The sequence below is a fragment of the Nycticebus coucang genome, chromosome 7 (assembly GCF_027406575.1).
Source record: "Nycticebus coucang isolate mNycCou1 chromosome 7, mNycCou1.pri, whole genome shotgun sequence".
NCBI lineage: Eukaryota > Metazoa > Chordata > Mammalia > Primates > Lorisidae > Nycticebus > Nycticebus coucang.
In genome coordinates this window covers 34,543,189-34,567,872 of record NC_069786.1, presented here as the reverse complement: position 1 = coordinate 34,567,872, position 24,684 = coordinate 34,543,189, and the positions used below count along the sequence as shown (strand labels likewise).

General features: G+C 35.9%; 1 protein-coding gene across 1 annotated transcript in view; it reads left to right on the top strand.

Moving 5' to 3' along the window:
- LRP1B (LDL receptor related protein 1B) overlaps positions 1-24,684 on the top strand; it is a 2,318,354-nt gene that overhangs the window by 1,813,995 nt on the left and 479,675 nt on the right. The window contains exon 43 of the mRNA XM_053597274.1: positions 562-766. Coding sequence (XP_053453249.1) covers positions 562-766 — 205 coding nt within the window. The remainder of the gene's footprint in view (positions 1-561; positions 767-24,684) is intronic.

Here is a 24,684-nt window from a genome sequence, read left to right as displayed (position 1 = left end):
TAGAATTTAAAAAGCAAACCTGGAAGGGGAGGATGATTTTTATTTTTATCAGAGAGCATATATATATATATATATATATATATACATACACACACACACACATATATATGGAAGATATGTAAGAGAAGGAAATATATTTAGAATAAAAAGGATGTTCAAAATGATCATACTGGATCAGCTGAAAAGTGACCTTAAGAAGTTAGGGTATATCTGTAGTTCATAGAAAACTACAGATCACTATTTTGTTCTTGATCAAAATGAGTCCTCATTCTGCATCAAACTAACTCAATATAATTAAAGTACCATTTGTGGGAATTTACAGAATAATTGTTTTTCAGAAATAGGTTCTAAGTTTCATTTAAGAGCATAGGCAAAAATCAGATGAAAATACTGATGTAATATGTACACCTTTTTTTATTACCCGGATATCATTAAAGATCATAAAATATAAGATAAATGTTTTTGCTTCTTTTTAAATAGGTAGGTTTTGCCATGATTCTACTTATGTTTTTACTTTTGGTGAAACTTTTTACTAATAATTCCAATTGTTATTTCAATTAGTTTAATGTTTTGGACCAACTGGAACGAACAGCATCCAAGTATTATGAGATCTACCCTGACTGGGAAAAATGCTCAAGTCGTGATCAGTACAGACATACTCACTCCAAATGGACTCACCATCGACCACCTTGCAGAAAAGCTGTATTTTTCAGATGGCAGTCTAGGAAAAATCGAAAGGTGTGAATATGATGGATCCCAGAGATTTGTAAGTTAACTCAGAATTTCTTGATAACAGATTTATACAATGATATACAGTATTTTAAAAGTATATGTCTTATACACATTAAGGAATTTTAATAGCTAACTTTGTGGAGCAATCCAGTTCAAAAATTAGCTATTAAAATTTCTTGATGTAGAATCCTTAGTCCTTTGGATGGGCCACTGTCAAGGTAGGTTAGCTGATCCCCTGGAATGCAGTTCCTTTGGTGGAGGTTCCAGACCATTTGAGTCAGTTTCTTGGTCTGAATGGGTCAGGTTCTGAATAGATGATGTTATTTATGGAAAAAAGTTTAAAAGCTTTATGGCTACCACCTATGCCGTCTATAGTAAAAATTATAGAGAAGCAAACAAGGAGACAGTGACTATTATCAAGCGAACAAGGGGGAGGTGGCTGATGATTGTCATTATTTCGGCTAGGCTAGGTATTTCATAGAGTTTTGGGAGCCTTATACTAATTCTCACCTTGCACCCCTTCATCAATTTGTAAGGGCAGTTTCAAGGTACTCTAATTTTTAGAAAAATTTACGATATAAATACTATAGTGGAAAGCTGGGAGTTAATTCTTTAAGAAAAACATACTTTTAATGGAATATTGAATTTTAAGTCTTACTTTTGATATTAACTAATTATATGAACATTACCAAGTCTCATAAAGCCCTTACACTTGATAATTAATTTAGGTAAGAGCAAATGAAAGCTACAATCAACACAAATGTGATGTTCTCCAATTCTGTGAAAATTAGTAGAAGTCATTGTGATTTCAAAACCGTGAAAATAAATGTTCTCTGTCCTTATATCTAGTTGAGGAGATAAAACGTAAACTCATTCAAGGATGGTTAACAATCCCAAAATAAATTATTGACATTTCAAAGACAAATTTCAATATTTTAATTTGTAATCTTTTCTTAATCTTTCCTACTACAATCTTGTTCCCCTTAGGTAAGCATACTAATATACTTGATATATGTATTTCCACTCAATTCGTATTTTATTTTTAGATAAATCTTCAGATAAATGGAATGAGTTTTATTTTTAAATTTTGGAATGCACTGCACATGGCATGGCAGAAATATATGACAGAATATAACTATAGCCATGAAAAGAATAGATTTGGGAAATAGTAGTTATGAAGCTTTAAAGACCTATGAAATATTTAAATTGCCATAAAATACATGAAGAAACGCAAAACGTTGTTCAAAATATCAAGTCAAAAACTATGGAAGCAATCCAGTACAAGAGAGAAGTAATAGTTTCAGGAAAGAATATTTCCTTTGCATGTTATATATTTAATTATGTATATAATTGCGTATTTTCTAACTTTGAATGCAGTACATGATAGTAGAAAGCAATTGCAAGAGTAGAAACATTAAATATCTCCAAATGAGTAAACAGATTAGAAAGAAGGAAATCATTGCAATCCAGAATACTTGAGAGAGTGTGCCTTTAATGAAAAAGAAGCATCTTATATTAAAGTTAATTGATTTTGATGTGTGAAGAGATTTTTGTAAATATGAGCACTGTGTGCCCATAATTCAATATGATGCCATGGTTCTTCCCAAGTGTGTTCGAAGAACATGTTTCATTTGAATATCCATAGAAATTAAACATTAGTCAAATACTTTTCAGAGCTAGATTTTGTTTATTTATGTTTTATTTTAATAGAGTTAGGGTGCACAAAAAGTTTTTGTTAAACATGTATTATTTGAATAGTGGTGATGTCAGACCTTTTAGTGTACCCATCACCCAGTGTACCTTGTACACAGAGGTAATTTTTGTACTCTTCCTTTTGTACTCAACTTTTTCCCTGTTGAGTCTACACCGTCCATTATACCACTTTTCTGGCCTATATATCCATAATTATCTCCCAGTTATAAGTACATTCAGTTTTTTCTTTTCCATTTCTGGCATATTTCACTTAGCATAATGGCTCCATCCAAGTCACTGTGAAAGACATGATTTTATTCTTTTTTGCTGAGTAGTATTCCATAGTAAATGTACCACATTTTCTTTATCAATTTGTGGGACCTTAGGTTGATTCTTTATCTTTGCAATTGTGAATGTGCTGTGAAAAACATTGAAGTACCAATGTCTCTTTGATACAATGATTACTTTTCCTTGGGTAGATACCCAATAGTGGGATTGTTGGCTACAATGGTGTGTCTACTTTTAGTTCTTTGAGGAATCTCCATACTGCTTTCCATGGTGGTGGTATAGCAAGTTTCATTCTCACCAACAGGGTATAAGCTTTCTCTTTTCACTGCATCCATGACAACCAACATCTTTTTTTTTTTTTGACTTCTTAACAGTGGCTATTCTGACAGAGGTAAGGTGGTTTCTTGTTGTGGTTGTAATATGCATTTCCCTGATGATTAGTGATGTTGAGCATTTTCAAAACTATTTTACTTTTTTATTAAGTCATTTGTACATAGATCATGAATACATTTATGCCATTATGGGATTCAATGTGTTGATTGTTTGTATAAATTGGAATGTTTACATCCTACTAATCAACATAGCCTTCACCTCATTTACCCAATTACAGCGTTAAGACATTTCTGTTCTACACCTGATAGATCCAACTTGTACTTGCAATATGCTCCATAGGTGTGGTCCCCCTACTAACCCTCCCTCTGTTGACCCACCCTCTCCCTTTCCCTCTCCCTCCCCTTCCATCCTTCATCCTAGTTGTGTTTCCTTTTTCATATGCCATTGCAAGTGATTATAAATTGGTTTCACAGCAGTACTGAGTACATTGGATTTTTTTTCCATTCCTGAGATACTTTGCTAAGAAAAATATTTTCTAGCTCCATCCATGTAAACATAAAAGAGGTAAAGTGTCTATTTTTTAATGCTGCATAGTATTCCATGGTATACATATACCACAATTTATTAATCCATTCATGGGTCTATGGGCACTTGGGCTTCATCCATGACTTGGCCATTATAAATTAAGGTGCAATGAACAATCTGGTACAAATATCTTTATTGCCCAGTGATTTTTGGTCCTTTGGATATACACCTAGAAGAGGAAATTGCAGGATCAAACAGCAGGTCTACATTTAGATCCATGAGTGTTCTCCAAACTTCCTTCCAAAAGGAATGTACTTGCTTGCATTCCCACCAGCAGTGCAGAAGTTTTCCCTTTTCTCCACATCCATGCTAATATCTATAGTTTTGGGATTTTGTGATGTGGGCTACTCTTACTGGAGTTAGATGGTATCTCAGAGTAGTTTTGGTTTGCATTTCTCTGATGATTAAAGATGATGAGCATCTTTTCAAGTGTCTGTAGACCGTGCACCTGTCTTCTTCAGAGAAACTTCTGTTCATGTCTCTTGCCCACAATGAAATGGGATCACTTGTTTTTTTCTTAGTAATAAGTTTGAGTTCTCTGTGGATTCTGGTTATTAGACCTATGTCAGAAATATAACTTGCAAAAATCCTCTCCCATTATGAGGGCTATTTGCTTTACTTAGTGTGTTCTTGGCAGTGCAGAAACTTTTTAATTTGATCAGATCCCAGTAATGCATTTTTGATGTTGCTTCAATTGTCCGAGTTGTCCTCCTCATAAAGTATTTTCCCAGGCCAATTTTTTCAAGTATTTCCCCTGCATTCTCCCTAAGAATTTTTATAGTTTCATGTCTTAAGTTTAAGTCCTTTAACCAGTGAGAGTCGATTTTTGTTAGAGGAGAAAAGTGTGGGTCCAGTTTCAGTCTTCTGCAGATCGTCAGCCAATTCACCCAGCACCATTTGTTGAATAGGGAATCTTTCCCCCAATTTATATTTTTGATAAGCTTATCAAAAATCAAATGACAATAAGTCTCTGGGTTCACCTCTTGGTCTTCTGTTCCATACATCTACCTCTCTATTATTGTGCCAGTACCATGCTGTTTTGATCACTATCAATTTATAGTATAGTCTGAAGTCTGGAAGCGAGATTCCTCCCCATTTGTTTTTATTTCTGAGTAATGTCTTGGCTATTCGAGGTTTTTTCTGTTTCCATATAAAATGAAGTACTAATTTTTCCAGGTCTTTAAAGTATGACAGAGGTGCTTTAATAGGGATCACATTAAATCTATAGATTGCTTTAGGTAGTATAGACATTTTAACAATGTTGATTCTTCCCAGCCATCGGCATGGTATAGTATTTTGGGTATCATTTTTTTGAAAGTCCAATGGACATTTTTAATCCTTTCACCACTGTGGAAGTTGGAATTTGATCAAGAGTTTCTGAGTGAGTTTACTTTGGTCGTGGAGGATTGTGCTGTTCATTATGGAGGATAGGTCTGGAGAATATCCTGGAGAGCTGGTTTAGTTATGGCAAATTTCTTCAACATGTGACTGTCATTAAAGTATTTAATTTCTCCATCATAAATGAAACTCAGTTTAGCTGGATACAGGATCCTGGTTCGAAAGTTATTTTGTGTAAGGAGATTAAAGATCGATGACCACCTCTTCTAGCTTGAAATGTTTTAGCAGAGCGATCTGCAGTCATTCTAATGTTCTTCCCCTTGTAGGTTACAGTTTTCTTATGTCTAGCTGCTCACAGAATTTTCCCCTTCATATTAAGTTTGGTGAAGCTAATTATAATGTGTCTAAGAGAATTTTTATTTGGGTCGAGTCATGCCAGTGTTCTGAAACTGTCTGCTATCTGAATTTCAGAATCTCTTGGCATGTCTGGAAAATTCTCTTTGATTATTTATGAGGTAAAGCCTCTGTATCCTTCGCAACAGCCTTATCACCTTCAGGTATTCCTATAACGTGAATATTAGATCTCTTCAAATTATCCCAGAACTCTCTGAGAGAATAATCTGTTTTTGTTCTCGACTTCTTTTCTTCTTTGACCATTTGGGAGCTTTTAAAAGCTTTGTCTTCAAGAGATCCTTTCTTCTGCCTGCTCCTTCTATTACTAAGGGATTCTACTGTATTTCTCTGATCTTTGAAGACTGCAAGTTCTTGCCTCAATGTGTTGAAATCTTTGGTGATTTTGTCTTTGAATTCATTGAATTCTTGAGACAGCTTTTGAATTATTCCTTGAAATTCTAATTCCATCTTTACCTCCATTCTGTTGATCTTATTTGCTATCCAAATTCAGAACTCGATTTCTGACATCTTAGCCATTTGTTTATGAATTGGATCTTGTGCTGTGTCTGCCATATCATTCCTTGGGGGAGTTGGTCTACTCTGATTATTCATGTTGCCAGAGTTTTTCCATTGATTTTGCCTCAAGATTGTTTTTCACCGTGGTCTAGATGGACAGTTAAGGTGAAATTGGATTGGGAGTTCCTGGACTTGTGGTTAACCAGCCCTTTGTTAATGATCTGGAACTGATGACTGCATCTTTTTCCCCTATAGCTTTGCAAAGGACCTGTACAATATTACAGTCTGAGGCAGAGGAAACCTGCATGGTGTGATGGGGTTAGATGGCTCTGTCTTGTATTCAGCTGGTTCTTGTAGTGGATCAGTGACTCTGGTGAAGTCTTAGTTGTGGAGAAATACAAGCAACTAAGACACCCCACCCCCGATGGACAACTGGAAGAGGAAAATCAACCCTTCCATTACCACACAACCAAGGTACTACCTGAGAGGGTGCTTTGGTGATTGGCCCAGGTTAGGAGTTCCAAACCCAGGCAGTACAAATTCTCAAGTGGGAGAGTTCAAAATGTCTGCAGCAAGTAGATGGCGGAGGTCTACTGGCTGCTCAAATTTGGCTTGCTCCTGTGCTCTGTGGAGTCAGAAAGGCCTGCAAGGTAGCAGAGTTGGACCAGGGGCTGTGTCTCTTTCTCTACTTTGCTCCTCTTTCACACCCAGTCACTGGTGACCCCACAGGGCTGAGGTCCTGTTCCCTCCAATAAGCAGATGTGCTGGGGCTTTGCACCTGTCAGAGTCAAAGGAAGGTCAATGCCCCTGCAGCCCTGCCATTACCCTCTGCCATCAGCTGGCTGAGGGAGCTGAGGCCTGCCTGCCTCAAGTACTCAATAGTCACTGGAGAGTGTTCCACTTGGACTCAGTCTAATCCTGAGGGTAACAAGTCAGCAAATGCTTTTCTCCCTCAGCCACATGCCTTTGCCCTTGCTGCTCTGCAGCACCGGTATCCCTATAGAGCGAGTTCTGGTTTCCTCTGGCAGTCCTCACAGTTGGGGAGGTGTTTCTCCAAGATTAGACAACAGCAGGATCACTCTATTGTTACTGGATCTTTGTGGGAAGTGACCCTGTACAGCTCCCAAGCGACTGCCACAGCCAGGGAGTTCTGGCTGTAGAAGCAGCTCTGGGAACATGGGGCACATGGATCCAGCAGCAGGGCAGGAGATGCTGCACATGGTTCCGGCAGTGCATGGCACCCAGTGACGTCAGCAAGGAGAGCACTTGGCTCACGACTCTGGCTGGGTGGGGCTCACCTCGGAGGCTCCTGCAGGGCTGAGTGCGGGGGTTGGGGGTGGGATGCACGGCTCTAGCAGAGCGGGAGGCAAGGCTCTGGCCGGGCGGGGACAGGGCACTTGGTCTAGCAGGGCACGGGCAGAGAGAGGTCTGCTCATGGGTTATTTTTGATAGATTTATTTTTTAGCCTTGAGCCCTACTCAAGATAAAAGTTTTTTATGCACTGCAGTTATAGCAATAGAGTATTCTGTATCTGTGTACATACTATTACCAGTAACTTGTATACTTTCAGATAATTGAAAATTATTGTTAATTAACATTTTTTTTGTTTCACATTGAAGAAAGACTTAGCATTTCTTATAAGATAGGTTGGTGCTAATGAAATCCTTCAGCATTGTTTGTCTGGGGAAGTCTTTGTCCTCCATGTTTCAAGGATATTTTTGTAGTATATAATGTTCTAAGATTAAGGGATTTTTCCTTCAGCAATTTGAACATATCATGCCATTCTCTCCTGTCTTGTAAGGTTTCCACTGAGAAGTCTTCTTCAAGACATATCAGAGCTTCTTTATCTGTTACTTTTTTTCCTTTTTTTCTTGCTTTTCTTATGACCTTTTCTTTATCAATGATCTTGATTATTAAATGCCTTGAGGTAGCCTTGATTGGGTTAAATTTGCTTGGTGTTCTATGACTTTTCTGTACCTAAATATTGATATCTTACTCTATGCTAGTTTCCTTTTAAGATCAGTAGCTCTTAAATTTACCCTTTGAGGCTATTTGTAGACATGCTTAATTCTAATTTATTCACTTTCTGTTTTCTTTCATGATTATGTATTTTCAAATAGCCTGTCTTCAAGCTCACTAATTCTTTCTTTTGCTTGGTCACTTCTCCAGTTGAGAGACTCTCATGCATATTTCAGTTCATCAGTTGAATTCCTAAGTGCCAGATTTTCTGCTTGATTTTTTTTATTATTTCAATTTCTTTGTTAAATTTCTCTAATAGGATTCTGAAATCCTTCTCTGTATTGTCTTGAGCTTCTTTAGGAAGTTATTTTGAATTCTCTGTCTGAAAGGTCACTGAATGCTCTTAGCAAATTTGGTTTTAAGGCAATAAAATAAAACAAATAATTTCACTATGTGTCATTTTTATTTCTGTTTTGTATCTATCATCCCTGTTTTTCTAGTAGCTGAAACAACTGATGTTGACAGGGGCTAAGATGGCATGATCATACCCCTTCTGCTACAGTTACCTTGCAAGTGTCAATCCCTTCTTCGAAGGTTATCTGTTACCTGAGTGACACAAATCATTCCAAAAGAGATATTTATGTTCCTAGAAATTGTAATTGCCTGTGTTTCTTACAGGAGTATTTTCTGAGTATATTCCCAGGCATAAATTTTAAGCCCTAACACTTACCTTTATTTTTATTTTTTTTAAATTTCAGATTAATGTGAAACAATTAGATTACAATGTTTGCATTTGTTAGGTAAGGTTCCTGTGTCCACAGGTGTTCCATATATCCTTATATTGTGCCCATTATGTGGGAGTACACTCATCGCCTTCCCTCTTTCCCCTCCTCCTTCTCTTTTTTCCCCTCTACCCATCTTGAATGGAATAGAGTTTTTCTCTTTTGTGTATTAGGTCTTCTACCAGCTTCATATTAGTATTGAGTACATTGGATGCTTGCTTTTCCATTCTTGCGATAATTTACTAAGAAAAATATGTTTCAAATCCACTCATGTTAATACGAAAGTTGTAAAGTCTTCATCGTTTTTATGACTGATAGTATTTCATGGTGTATATATACCACAGTTTATTAATTCATTCCTGGGTTGATGGACATTTAGATTGTTTCCAAATCTTGGTGATTATAAACTGAGCTGTGATAAACAGTCTAGTGCAAATGTCCTTATGATAAAATGACTTTTTTTTTCTTCTGGATAGATGGCTAGTAATGGGATTATGCAATAAAATGAAAGGTCTATTTTGAGTTGTGAGGATTCTCCATACTTCTTTCCAAAAAGGCTGTATTAGTTTGCAGTCCTATCAACAGAAAAAAAGTGTTCCCTTCTCTCTGAATCTACACTGAGGTATGGGAGAGCTTTGGGAGTGTTATATGGGCTATTCTCACTGGGGTTAGGTGATACCACTGGGGTTAGGTGGTTTTGATTTGCATTTCTCTGGTGATTAGGTATGACAAGCATTTTTCAAATGTTTGTTAGCCTTTCATCTGTTTTCTTCACATCTTCTTCTTCTCTTCAGAATAAAGAAAGTTCTGTTCATGTCTATTTCCCAGCGATAGATGAGATTGGTGATTTATTTGAGTGATTTTTATTTTGGTGATTAATTTGAGTTCTCTGTAGATTCTAGTTATCAATACTTTGTAACACTTATCTTTAAAATGAAGAGGTTGAAAGCTGATCTACCTCTTAAGTAAATGTACTGATGTCAAAACTTTTTAGTTAGGAGAGCACTTTAAAAAGACTAGTTAATTATAAGAATAATCAAAAGGGTGTGAGATACTATGTATTTTTATGGTAGCAAAGATTTCCCTTCTATTCTTCAAATAATTTATTTTATTCCATACATTAATCAAGAAAGCAATCTTTGGGGAAGGGCAAGATGGAAGACTAGAAGCAGCCTACACAGGTCACTCTTAAAGAGAGGATCTAATGTTGCAGGTGCATGCTCACCTATGGATGAGCTTCATTGGAAAGAATACTGTGAAACATGAGAGAGGAGATGAGGGGCATTCAGAGTGAAGGAGAAGGTGATGGAATGATTCATTCTATAATATAAAAAGGTACCTGGGAGCAGCAACTACACATAGGAAAGGGTAAAAGAGAGTCCTGGGTCCCTACACTCCACCTGCAGGTACTGCTGCTTGAGCAGTGAGGGGCACCCCAGATGCTGCCACAGACCTCTCTGGTCTGATTAGGGAGCTTCCCGTAGTTCAGTGGCAAAGTACCAGAAAGTGAGTGCAACAGGGTCTTGGTGACTATTGTTTCTGCATTGCTGAAACTAATGCCATTTTGAGCTCTCAGTGACAGAGCACTGCGTCTAAAAGAAGCTCGGGTTGGTCACAGCCACTTCTGCATTGACCCTCCTTGGTCAGGGAAGGAGAAACAAAGAAGACATTCCTCTATGCTGTGCTCTGTGACTGGGAGCCAAGCACCTATCCCTGGAGCAGGGGATCTGAGCAGATCAGTTGCCAAAGACACCACCTGAGAAACCTTACAAGGACTGCTTTTGTGGGACCTGAGCAAAGGGAGAGGCCTACCTACCCGGTGACCCTCACCCTGCACTCTCACTCCTGCCACCTGATGCTATAGCTGGCCTGATGGGGCTTCACCTACACAGTTTCCATGCTGCTGTCCAGTTCTGCAGCCCCAAGAATGCAACTTCTACTCTGGCTCCAGGCTCCTGCTTTAGCCAGGAGGCTCAACACTCCCCCTATACCTTTCTGAGGCTCTAGCATTCCTGTTAGGTCTCTAGGCTCTGCCTGCAGCCACTGTGTCTACAGCTCCATCTAACACTCTGCTCGGCTCAGCCTCTGAGGCTCCTTTGCTCTCCTCAGGGCCCCAGGAACTGCTAGGCCTGTAGCTCCATCTGTATCAATCCCTAGGCACCATCCCCAAGGTGAAATAGCCATTGATAAGCCTGTGGCTCCATGCCCTGAGGCTCCTATCCTGATGTCATGCCCATTGCTCCATGCCTGAGGGTCCATTTCTCCCATAAAGCCTCCATTCCCTGTCCCCAGGGTTTCACCTTAGCATCAAGACCCTTGACTCCACCCCCTGAGGCTCCCACTGGCCATCTGGCAGGAACTACTCCAGATCTAATGCTCTGCCAGTGACATACCAACTTTGAATGCCTAGCATATCTGGGCCCAGATCACTCAGCACTAGCTTGAACAATGACAGTCATAAGGGAACAGGACAAAATAGAATAGCTGTATTATAGGCTCTAAGTGTGTCCACTCCTCCACTGCAAGGTCAGTCTGCCAGGGGAGGACAAAAAAGGGCCATGTATGGGCCTCTCCTTCTTCTGAGCAAGCGAAAGAGATTTGCTAGCAAAGAAGAACATGTGTTCTACAAACCTCTCAGCTCTGGTTTGTGTCCTATCAGCTCTGAGCTAAGAGAAGAGGATGCAGATGAGTACAAACCAACAAGAGGACTATGGCAACCTAGAAAAACACAGCAGTTCAACACCCCCAAGGTATCAGAATAGATCCATAGCAATGGACCCCAAGCAAAAAGGATATTGTTGCAAGGAGAGGCATTCTGGTAGCAAATTCTCTTAAATTCATTTCACCTGTGAATGTTCTGATTTATCCTTTAGTCCTGAGGATATTCTCACATTTCATGAGTTTCTGGGTTGACGATTCTTTTCTTTTCACATTGGGAAAGTATTGGGCAACTTCAGTTTTCCAAAATTTTTTTTTTTTTTAAATTGGTGTTTTTTTTTTTTAATACATTTGCTTAGGTTTTCCTTTATTTTATGTTTGTTTTGAAAATTTAATAATTTTTAATAATTATGAATATGATATATATTTTAGGAATACATGTGATATTTTGATCTAAATATATAACTAAATATATTATACCTATATATAATAAGAGTAATTGGGGTATTCATCACCTCAAGCATGAATGAGAACATGTGATATTTGTCTTTTCATACCTGCCTTGACATAAAGTCCTCCAGCTTAATCCATGTTGTTGCAATGTATTCATTCATTTTTGTGGCTGAATAATATTCCATTGTATATAAATATCATACTTTATTTATTTATTTATCTGTTGTTGGACATGTAGGTTCATTCTGAATCTCAGCTGTGGTAAATAGTTCTGAAATAAACATGAAAGTGCAGATATTTCTTTGATATACTGATTTACTTTCTTTTGAATGTATACCCAGCAGCGGGATTGCTAGATCATGTGATAGTTCTATGTGTAGGTTTTGAGAAACTATTTCACTCTGATTCATAGCAGGTCTACTAATTTACTTTCTTACCAACAGTTTGTGTGAGAGTTTGCCTATCGCTGTATCTTCACCAGTATCCATTGCCTATTCTTCATGATTTCTGATGAAAAATCCATTGTCATTCAAATTGTTTTTCACTATGTAACATCATTTTTCTCTATCTGCTATTAAGATTTGTTTTTTCTCTTTAGTTTTAAGAAGTTTACTTTTTAATTGACAGATAATAATTGAGTGTATTTTAGGGATATGATGTGATGTTTTGATATATGTATACATTGCTGAATGATTAAATCCAGCTACCATATTAACCACCTTATTCACTTACTTATTTTTTATACAATAGATCTCTACCTGGAAATTTGTACCATTTCACCAACCTCTCATTCCTCTTCAATACTCCTAGCATATCTCTGGTAAACACTATTCTACTTTTCACTTTTATGAGTTTGACTGTTTTTAGGTCCCATACATAAGTGAGATTCTGAAGTATTTGTTTTTCTGTGCGTGTCTTATATCACATAGCATGATACACTTGAAACTTATTCATATTACTACAAATGACAGAGTTTCAGAAGTTTAATTATCAGGTATCTTCACCTGAATTTCTTTGATGTTATTCTGTCTGGAACTTATTCAGTTTCTTAAATATGTACATTTGTATCTCTTGTCAGATTTGAGAATTTTTCAGCATTTAGTTTTTCAAGTACTTTTTCAGCTCAACACTCTTTGTCCTTTCCTTGTGGGACTTCCTTTGATGTGAATGTTAGATCTTTTATTATAGTTTCATAGGTCACTGAAGTTTGTTCAGTTTTGTCAGACTACTACTTTCTACTGTTCAGATTGACTATTTTCTATTATTCTTTAAGTTACTCACACTTCTTCCAGTCTCTTCATTCTTTTATTGAGTTTATCTACTGAGCTTTTTATTTCCAGTCACTATACTTTTTAGTTCTAAAATCTCCTTTTGGTTCTAGTTTATATCTCCTAATTTCTTTGCTGAGATTTTCAATTTCTTTGCAGGAGCTTTCATTTTTTTTTCTCATTTGCTTCAAATACACTTGCAGGTTCTTATTGAGACATTTTTATTATGACTGCTTTAAAATTTTTGTGAGATAATTCTTGCATCCACGACATGGTGGATTTGTTGTCTGTTGGTTGTGGATGTTTTGTTTGTTTGTTTTCTCTTTGAAATCTTCCTGGTACTTGGTATGATGAGTGGCTTTCATTAAACTCGAAGTTGTGATTCTGTGACATGAAACTCCGCTGTCACGCTCCAGTGACGGGTGCTACCCTGTGACTGTAGAACAGTGGTTCTCAACCTTCCTAATGCTGCAACCCTTTAATATAGTTCCTCATGTTGTGGTGATCCCCAACCATAAAATTATTTTCCTTGCTTCTTCATAACTGTAATTTTTGCTACTATTATGAATCATAATGTAAATATCTGATATTAGGCGACCCCTGTGAAGGGGTCGTTCAACCCTCAAAAGGGTCATGACCCACAGGTTGAGAACAGCTGCTGTAGAAGGTTCTCTACTTAGCTTCTGTTAATACTTAGAGTAGGATTCATACTCCTCTGTACTTCTGGATGGGGACTGAGACTTTAGGGCTCCCCCACATGGTCACTATGTTACCATCACAGTTGCTAGGTCCTGCATGTCTACTAGGCTTTTTCTGACACCACTCCGGCAAGGAATGGAGAATGCCTCATCACTAGGTCTGAGTGGGACACCAGGCTTCTCGCTTGTGAGTGGCCTTTGATGGTATGGATGTGTTTGAGTCACAGTTTTTTGGTCTTGTTGTTTTGTTTTGGTTTTATTTTAATTTTTGGTGATATTTGGCTAGAGTAGAGCAGTTATGGTCTAAAAGTTTTCTGCCTTGTTGGATTATCTCTTTCCTACTCTTTTGGCTAGAGAGTGCTGAAAGACTCTCTTTTTGTTTCTTTGGTTTATTTGTTTGTCTGTTTTTTTTTTTTTGTTTCTGTGTATGTCGACATTTCTGTATTTCCAGCTTATTCAGTTCCAAGTCTGAGATATATAGAGCAAAAATATAACTAAGGGGACTCATCACCTTGGTATTGTCCTATCTTAAGATACCTAGCTGGGTTGCTTTCCTCTCTCTACCTTTCATAGTATTTTTATGTTTCTTTTATATAGGTGATTTTAAGTTATACTTAGAGAGAGGAATCTAAAAAGTGTATTTGACCCATCTTTCTAGAAGCAAATGTTACTGGGCTCATAAGTTTCTCAAGGCTCAGAATATAAAAGTGAAATGTAGTATGTGTATTGAGTAGTTAATACTTTAAAAAATATAAGCTGTTTATATTCTACAAGTCTATGAAACAGGATGTTTGTATTACCAATGGATTTACATTGGAATAAGTCATTAAAATATCCATGGTGTTACATAACTGACTAGAGTCTAAAGACATTGAAACACTTTCTCTTCTTAGCAGAAATAAAAACTATAGAAATAAAGATACTGGATTAAGTTGTCTAAATTTTATTGTCTATAACTAAAAATATACATTTTATCACAGAGTACAAGAAAGTTCATATAAATATGTGACATTGCCAAATATAGATGCCTGAGTGAGAATAAGAAAGGACTTAAAAGAAGCCTAAAATTGGTGTTAGATGACATTTTTCAATTCCTGACTTTGGTTCTCAAGAGCTGTGTAATCTTGAACAATTAACTTAATTTTTTTGAATCTCAGGTTTGACATTATAGGATAGAGTTAAAATTATCTTCCAAGTCTAACTTTTTTTTTTTTTTTTATTGTTGTTGCAGTTTGGCTGGGGCCAGGTGCGAACCAGCCACCCTGGGTATATGGGGCTGGCACCCTACTCCTTGAGCCACAGGTGCCACCCCAAGTCTAACATTTTTTGATTTTTAGCATTGGTTATATGGATCTTAACTAGATCAAAACCATTGGACATACCTTTTTATACATTAATATGCGTAATACGATGCTGCCACATCTTGTTTATTTAATCATGGGACAATCTGAGTAGTAAAACAACATATCAGAAGTGGCAGAAATTAACATGCTTAAATTTTAAAGATAGACATTGATTTGAAACTTGGAGCTCTGAACTACTGTTTATTAAACGAGGGGCATTTCTTAGTCCTTCCATGCCTTAGTTTCTGTTGTAAAATGTGACTCATAGTTTATGCTTCGTAGGGTGAATTGAACCATCATATGCAACCTGATACCTCACGATAGTTTATACCAAATGCTAATACTTGTAGAACATCCCTTGAATTACAGAAAATTAAAAATAAACCTTAAATAAAAAATAAACATTTTAAATAAGTTAAAAAATAAAATTATGTATATCCACATATAAACATCCACATATGAACAGAATTATATCAATAAATAAATGACAAATGGCCTCATTGACTCTAGCATCTGAAGAAAGACAATTTCTTTTTATCTTTGTACCCCCAAAAGCAATTATTCCACAGTCAATGCATTGCTATATTCAGCAAATACTTGCTGAAGCAATTAGTAAATGAATGAATAAACTAAATAGAAGTTATAAAAATGTTACCCTGAATAAAATGAAAAAATAAAGTTTTCTTTTAATGGAAAGACCAAAGACCAAAATTAAAGATTAGCTGTTTTGAAGACCTCAGCTATTAAGGGTAATTTTCTAAAATTTATACAAAAGCAATTTCTATTGGGTAAGATAAGAATGATGTTGCAGTAAGATTAATGGTGTTTATTTCTAATGCAATTCCTTTGATTAAAAAACCACATACATTTCAGAGATGGTTCAACTTGGTTAGTTGTGCAAATTGAAGTATTACTGAACTTGGACTCTCTCAAAAGAGATGTGTTCCAGAAGAATAATGGTCAGTATATAGGGGAACTAGTGTATTCACCCAGGAAATAACTAGCATCCCTTCAACACGAATATTGATACTAATGGATTTATTTAACATTTCTTGGAAGCTTTGTGATTGTTAGGCAGCAAACAGAATTTTCAAAAGACCAGAAGTGACTTATCCCACCTGCTTCATTGTAGAATATTCATATGCAAAGATTGAAAAAAAAGATAGCTGAGGAAAGCAGTTCTCTGTGTGTGTGTATACACACATATATCACAAATATCATAATTTCTTCCAAATTAACTTTGCTTACAAACTGAGAAGAAGGATAAACATACAATATTTTAAAAAAACATTTCCTTGATGAAATAATTCAGCATGTGAAATGAAAAATAGGAGATTGAAAAGTTTTGTTGTTTAATTTAGAGAAATTCCATATTAAGTTACGTGAATTTATTTTTCTTCTCTGATTTTATTTAAAATTTCAGATTATTATGGGAGTACAAATAATTTTGTTACATTGTTTGCTTTTGTAAGGTGAAAGTTCCAAGTTGCAATTGTGTCCTTCACAAAGGAATTGTGAAATATACCCATGTCATGTACTTTAACATGGCCATTAATCTATCATCATAGGAAAAGTTTATTTTTTCATGTCTCTTGCCCAGTTTTTAACGGGGTTGTTTGATCTTTTCTTATTGATTGCATGAGTTCTTTGTAAATCTGATTATCAACGCTTTGTCAGAGGTATAGAACACATATTTCATCTCCCATTCTATAAGTTGTGGTTTTGCTATGTTGATTGTGTCCTTGCTGTGCCAAAGCTTTTTAACCTGATCAGGTCCCATTTATTTTGTTGTTTTTGCAATTGCCAGTGGGGTCTTCCTCATAAATTCTTTTTCTAGGCCAATATCATTGAGTTTTTTAACACTTTCTGGAAGGATTTTTATAGTTTTCTGTTTTAGGTTCAAATCTTTTATTCTGCATGAGTTAATTTTTGAGAGTGGTGAGAGGTGTGGGTCCTGTTTGAATCTTTTGCATGTAGCTAACAAGTTCTCTAAGCCCCATTTATTGAATAGGGATTCTTTTCCCCTGTGTATGCTTTTGTTTGCTTTGTCAAAGTTCAGATGGCAATATGAGGCTGGTTTCATCTCTGGATTCTTTCTTCTGTTTCATAGGTCTATGTCTCTATCTTATGCCAATACTATGCTGTTTTGATTACCATAGGTCTGGTAAAGTGATGCCTCCATATTTGTTCTTACTACATAGAATTGCATTGGGTATTTGGGTATTTTCCTGATTTCATATTAAATGTAGGGCTTTTTTTTTCAAGATCTGCAGTGATATGACATTGGTATTTTAATGTAAGTTGCACTGAATATGTAGATCACTTTGGGTAAGACAGACTTTTAAACAATATTGATTCTCCTGAGGATGAGGATGGTATGTTCTTCCATCTGTTAATATCTTCCGTGATTTATTTTCTCTGGTTCATAGTTCTCCTTGTAGAGATCCTTTACATCCTTTCTTAAATATATTGCAAGTTATTACATTTTCTTTGGTGCTACTGTGAAAGGTATTGTGTCTTTGATTTGTTTTTCAGCTTGCCTGTTGTTGTAAATGAAGGCTACTAATTTGCGTACATTGGTTTTGTATCCTGAGACATTGCATTCTTTATCCATCTAGGAGTCTCTTGGTACAGTGCTTGGGGTTTTCTAGGTATAAGATCACATTCTCAGCAATGAATGATAGTTTGACTTCCTCTGTCCACATTTGGATTCTCTTGATATCCTTGCTTGTCTTATTGCCTTTGCTAGGACTTCCAGACTATATTAAATAGTAGTGGTAATAATGGTCATTCTTGTCTGGTTCCAGTTATAAGCAGGAATGCTTTTGTTTTTCGACATTCAATCTGATGTTGTCTGTGGGTTTTTCCTAGATGGCTTTTGTCAATTTGAGGAATGTGCCATCTATGCCAGTTATCTTAAGTGTTCTATCAAAAGAGGATGCTGAATTTTGTCAAATGCTTTTTCTGCATCTATTGAGAGGATCACATGTTCTTTATTTTTACTTCTGTTGATGCAATGAATTACATTTGTAAATTTGCCTATGTTGAACTATGCTTGCATTACTGGGATGAAACCCACATGATTGTGATGAATTATTATTTTGAGGTGCATCCTGAAAACTTTTTGTTATGTTTTTATCGAGTATTTTTGCATCTGTATTCATTAATGAAGTTGGTCTGTAGTTTTATTTTTTTTGTTGTGTCCTTTCCTAGCTTTGGTATCAGGGAGACATTTGCTTCATAGAAGCAGTTGGGTAGGATTTCTTCTCAATATTATGTATATAATAGATTTTGCAATGTATTTATAAAACCTTTATTTGTAAAATAAATTTTATATTTTGCAATGTATTTATAAAACCTTTATTTATAAAACCTCTTCTTTGAAGGTTTATAAAATTCTGGCCTGACACGACCTGGTCTGGGACTTTTTTGTTGGAAGCTTTTTAATTGTTTCAGTTTTGGTGTTTGATATTGATTTTTGTCTGTTCAGAATTTAGGTTCAAATCTTTTATTCCCCATGAGTTAATTTTTGAGAGTGGTGAGAGGTGTGGGTCCTGTTTGAATCTTTTACATGTAGCTAACAAGTTCTCTAAGCCCCATTTATTGAAGAGGGATTGAACCTAAATTAATATTAAATTTTGCAATGTATGTATAAAACCTTTATTTATAAAACCTCTTCTTCAAAGGTTTTATAAAATTCTGGTGTGACACGACCTGGTCTGGGACTTTTTTGTTGGAAGCTTTTTAATTGTTTCAGTTTTGGTGTTTGATATTGATTTTTGTCTGTTCAGAATTTCTATTCTTCCTGGTTGAATCTTGGAAGATAGTGTGATTCCAGAAATTTGTGTATTTCCTCCACATTTTCAAATTTCTGAGTGTAGAGATTTTTATAGTATTCATTGATAATATTATATATTTTCATGATATCTGTTGTTATTTCTCCTTTTTTGTTTTTGATCAATCTTACTAGAGATCATACTTTTATGTTTCTGATTAATCTGGCCAAAGGCTACTGATTTTGTTTACCTTTTCAAAGAACCACCTTTTTCCTTCATTAATCTTCTGAGTAGATTTTTTAAAATTTAATTTAGTTCTGATCTGAGTTTTGGTTATTTCTTTTCTTTTGCCGGATTTGGGATTTGATTGCTCTTCCTTTTCCAGTTTCTTGAGATGATTCATTAGATGGTTGACTTATGCTTTTTCTGATTTCTGAATATGATTGTGGGCATTTAATGCAATGAATTTCATTCTCAGGACTTCTTTTGCAGTTTCCTATGGGTTTTGATAATGTGTAGCACCACTGTCATTTTGTTCAAAGAATCTATTGGTTTCTATCTTTATCTCCTCCTTGACCCAGGTGTCATTCAACAAAAGGTTGTTTAGTTTCTATGACTTTGTGTGAGGATGAGTGTTTCTGTTGGAGTTGAATTCTAGTTTTATTTTATTATGGTCTGTGAAGATACAAGGTATAATATCTATTCTTTTAAATTTGTTGAGATTTGCTCTGTATCCTAGAATATGATCAATCTTGAAGAATAATCTATGAGCTGATGAGAAGAATGTATATTCAGTATTATTAGAATGAAATGTTCTGCAGATGTTTTTAAGTCCATTTATTTTAGGATCATGTTGAAATTCAAACTTGCTTTGTTAAATTTTTGCTTGGAGAATCTGTCCAGTTTTGTCAGTGGGATATTAAAGTCCTCAGCTAAGAGGGTGTTGCTATTTATCATTTTGGTTAAATCAAGTAGAATTTGCTTTATAATTCTGGGAGTGCCAAAGTTGGTTGCATAAATATTTATGATTGACATGTATTCTTGTTGGAATTTTTCCCTTGACTAGTATATAACATCCATCTTTGTGTTTCTTTACTTTAGTTACTTAAAAGTCTATGTTATGTGCAATGATAATTGCAACTCTCTCTTTTAGTTTTGATTTGCATGAAATATTGTTTCTAGCCCTTCATTCCAAGTCTTAATGTGCCCTTGAGGGTTAAATGTGTTTTCTGAAGACAGAAAATTCTAGGATTGTGTTATTTTATCCAATCAGCCCACCTCTGTCCTTTCAGTGTGGAGTTAGAGCTATTTAGATTTTTAGGATAATAGATAAGTAGGGTAGATTTCTGTTTGTCTTGTATGGTGGTCTGTTATTTTGTTATAAACTTGGGCCATTGTAACTAGGCTTAGTCTTTTAGTTTCTGGTTAGTTTTACTTTGGTGGGAATCACTTTATTGGTCTATGTAGAGTATAGGTCTGAGTTGGTTGGGTTGGTCGAGTAGTGTCAAATTGCCTTAAAGTTTTCTTGTCAGGAAAATATTTGATTTCTACATCAAATATATAAAGTTTTCACTGAGAAATCAGCTGTTAACCTGATAGGTTTTCCCTTGTAGGTCAGCTGCTGCTTACACCTGGCTGCTTAGAGAATTTTCTCTTTCATTTTCACCTTGACCAGGTTAATTACAATGTGTCTCGGGGATGCTCTATTTGAGTTGACTTGTCCTGTGGTTCCATATCCATCTTTTAACTATATATATGTCTGAGTCTCTGGAAATGTTAGGAAAAATTTTGATTATAATTTTTCAACTAGTGCTTCCATGCTTTTGGTACTCTCTTCCTTTCTTTCAAGGATATCTATAATTAATATGTTTATGGGCGGCCCCTGTGGCTCAGTCAGTAAGGCGCCGGCCCATATACCGAGGGTGGCGGGTTCAAACCCGGCCCCGGCCAAACTGCAACCAAAAAATAGCCAGGCGTTGTGGCAGGCGCCTTGTAGTCCCAGCTACTTGGGAGGCTGAGGCTCGCTTAAGCCCAGGAGTTGGAGGTTGCTGTGAGCTGTGTGAGGCCACGGCAGTCTACTGAGGGCCATAAAGTGAGACTCTGTCTCTACAAAAAAAAAAAAATTAATATGCTTATATACTTTGCATAGTCCTGTACCTTTCTAAGTGATTGTTCTGCTTTCCTTTCTTCTTTTCTGCCTTTTAAAATGATTAGGTTAGCTCACATCCTTGTCTCTGAGATTATTTCTTCCCCCTGATTTAATCTGCTATTGAAGTTTGCTGCTGTGTTCTCAAACTCCTTGAATGCCTCTTTCCATTTTTTAAGCTCCATTATATCCTTCCTAATGTTGTCTATGTCCTTGGTGATTTTTGTCTTTAATTTCACTAATATCTTGAGTCAATTTTTGGACTTCTTTTTACTGGTTTTTAAATTTGTCTTCAATTCCATTCATCTTGTTTGCCATCTATATCCTGAATTCCATATGTCATTTCTCCAATTTCTTAGCAGTCTGAATTTTCAGTTGTAGCTCCACTGTGGTCCATATTTGCTGTTGTTACATCAGTGGTCAAAGTATTCTGTTTGAATGTCGGTAAAAGTATTATCTTAAGTTCAGCAGTTCTGCTTGTTTTGAGCAGTTTATTTTTTATGTATATACCTACTTAGTTTGCTTCCCTCTAAAATATATTTTTAGTCACAATACTTTTATTTTTCTCTATTTTCCTTTATGGATTGACCTTTTGTAATTATGCAGTAATTTAACTCATGCATTTTAGTATCTTCATTTAGTTTTAAATGTTAGCTTCTCATTTTAGTACTTTAACAATATAACTGGAAATTATTTATTTTTTATATGTTGATGGTCAATCATATTTATTTGATGATATATTTACCAGTATATGTTAGTAAAAATTGTATAGTTTATTTTATAAAATTTTCTCTACTTTTTTAAAAGTTCTCACTCTGACACTCAAGCTAGAGTACAGTAGCATGATCATAGCTCACTGCAGCCTCAAATCAGCTCAAGCAATCTTCGCAGCTCAGCCTCCTGAGTAGGTGGGAACAGAGGCATGTGGCAAATAGCCTGACCAAAGGAGAAATGATATAGTATCTTAATTTTCATCAATATTTTTATATTCTCAAAGCTCCTCTTAAATCTAAGGCTACAGGAAAAAAAATCTATTTTTCCTGCTAATTTTTTTGCCTTCTATTAAATCAAAGCATTATACATGCTGTAACTTAACAGGTTGCCCCTAAATTCTTGTCCTGAGAAGTTTGGAATAAATGTATGCTTGTGTTATATTGGGTTCAGTATATGGCACCTTAACTTTTATTGTAAACAAATTTAAATATTATTGAAATAGTTTAAATGATAAGTAATTAATTTGAATATAGTTTTAATTAATTAACAATTATTTTAATAAGTTTGATGGAATTCTAACTATTCTCAGAGAGTCAAGCACTGAAAAATACTTGTTCAAGCTTAAATAAATTCACATAGGTTTCCGATGCATAAAACTTGCAAAATGTATTACAATTGGCTCAAGAAGAACACAGAAATTATCAAGTTAGAGAATTAACTGCACTGACTTCTCCGACGTTGTCTAAGATGCTGGAGTAATGACTGACAGAGGGAGATGGACACCTGGACTACAATTTGTCATCACTGAATTGATCATGAACACCCAAACCCTAAGAGAGAATTGGGGGTGGAAACAACAGCAGAAGGGGGCCAGACCTTGGAGCTTCCTGATGTTAAATACCTGGGGGTTTCTAGCTGGAGGTAAAGTGTGCAGCACCAAAGATGTGCATAGCCATAGCAGCAGCACCTGTGTCCTGAGGCCTGATCAACCTTGTAGAAGCAATGATTACCGCCTACAGAGAAAATGCTAGTTTCAAGCCCTAATTGGCTGGAAGGATATGCATGTCTGTCCATGTGCATACTGGTGGCCAACTTAATTGTGTATTCCTACCTGTGTGTGAGCCTAGAGTTAAAGAAGAAGAAATGGAAGGAGGAAAAAGAGAGAATAAAGAAGGGGGAACAAAAAAAAAAAGAAGAAGAAGAAGAAGAAAGCACAGATGAGGAGAAACCAGCAAAAGAACTCTGACAACATGAAAAACCAGAACAGATCACATCCCTCATAGGACCACAGTGGAAAATTTGCAGAAAATTTGCAGTAGTCTATTCTATCAACATGCTAATTCAACTTATTGAGGGATGAAGTATTAGGTGGGATTTGGAGCCAGAGCTGAGCACAGTAGGGAAATTGTGTCAGATTATTTACATGGTTTTATTGGTAATCTAGAAAAGCTGAGCCTTATCAAGTGGCCAGCACATTTGCCTCTGGGGCTGCTGAATGGTAATGACTTTAAGGGGTTTAATTTTTTTGAATGAAAAATACATGATTCAGTGTCCTAGTACATTTGTGCTGCTATAACAAAATACCTCCAATTGGGTAATTCATAAAACATAGAAATTTATTTCTTACGTTTTCAGAGGCTGGGAAGTCTAAGATGAAGGCACGAATAGCTTTGGTGTCCGGTGAAGACCTTGATCCTAATTGATGGCACATGTGATTCCATGTGCCAGAGGGATGAATCCTATATCCTCGCATGGCAGAAGAGTGGAAAAGAGTAAAGCCACTCATTCAAGTCCTTTTATAAGGACCTTAGTTCTACCCATGAGAGCTCTTCTCTCATAAGTTTATCACCCCATAAAAGCTTCACCTCTTGGTACTAGCACGTTGGGAATTCAGTTTTAACATATAAGTTTTAAGAGACATTCAGATCATAGCACCAATGTAGCCCTCCTTTGGGCAGAAAGATAGTGCATATATGCTTTATTTGTTAATATTATATCAAGAGGTAGAAGAGTTTCCTAATATGGAATCCACATTAGCATCTCCTAGGGAGCTGTTATGTAATAGTAAGTGTTGCCGGAGCCCAACCCATGAACAATTAAATCAAAATTCCTGGAGGAGGCATATGTCTCAGTTTTCAAAGTTCCCTGTTGACTTTTATGCACAGTCAAAATAGGTATTTATCATTATAGACTACTATAAACATAAATGAGAAGTTATTTAAGGTGTAATCAAGTATGTAGTAAGTAAGAGCATTATTTTTTGAATTAACAGTTAGGGAAGACCTAAACTAGGCTTAGTAGAGGAGAAATATATGTAATATTACCATATTCTCTCAATTAATTCAGAATTTGGGGGTAAATTTGCATGAGAATCTCCATAATTTTGACATTTCACAGTGCTTATCTCATTTTTTTCCAGGATTTGGGGCTCATATTAATACAATATATTAGAGTGTTCCCAGAAACTATACCAATTTAAAGTTAATGATGTTATATACAAAATTCTATTCTAATGCTCTTTTAGTCATTTGATTGACTCAAGAAGAAAGTTCAAATTCATTGCTAATATATATTTATCACTCCTGTAACACTGAATGGGAGAGTAAAAAGAGAGAAGAGAACTCAGACTAACCTTCGGTGGGTAATAGTATTTAAGCGTAATTTGATAGCATAGTTTCAGCTTCATTGTACATATTTTTAGAGTTGCATTGTATTTTTTCTAACTGATACTGGATGTCTATTTATAATAATGAGTCAATTCAAAGAACAATTTAAAATAAATAATAGAAGAAATAGTATTTAGATAAGGAAAAAAATGAAAATATTTATCTCATTTCAGATTTTTAAAAACAAACAGAGCCTTTCTGCTTCTTTATTAGGTATTCAATTCCAGGAAGGAGTAGCAAGTGAAAGCAGAATGTGCTGAGAAGGAGGGAATGCTATATTCAGGGTGTGATACGAAGCAGAATATCTCTTGTTATCAAGTGCAGTGGATCTCTTCATCCCCTGA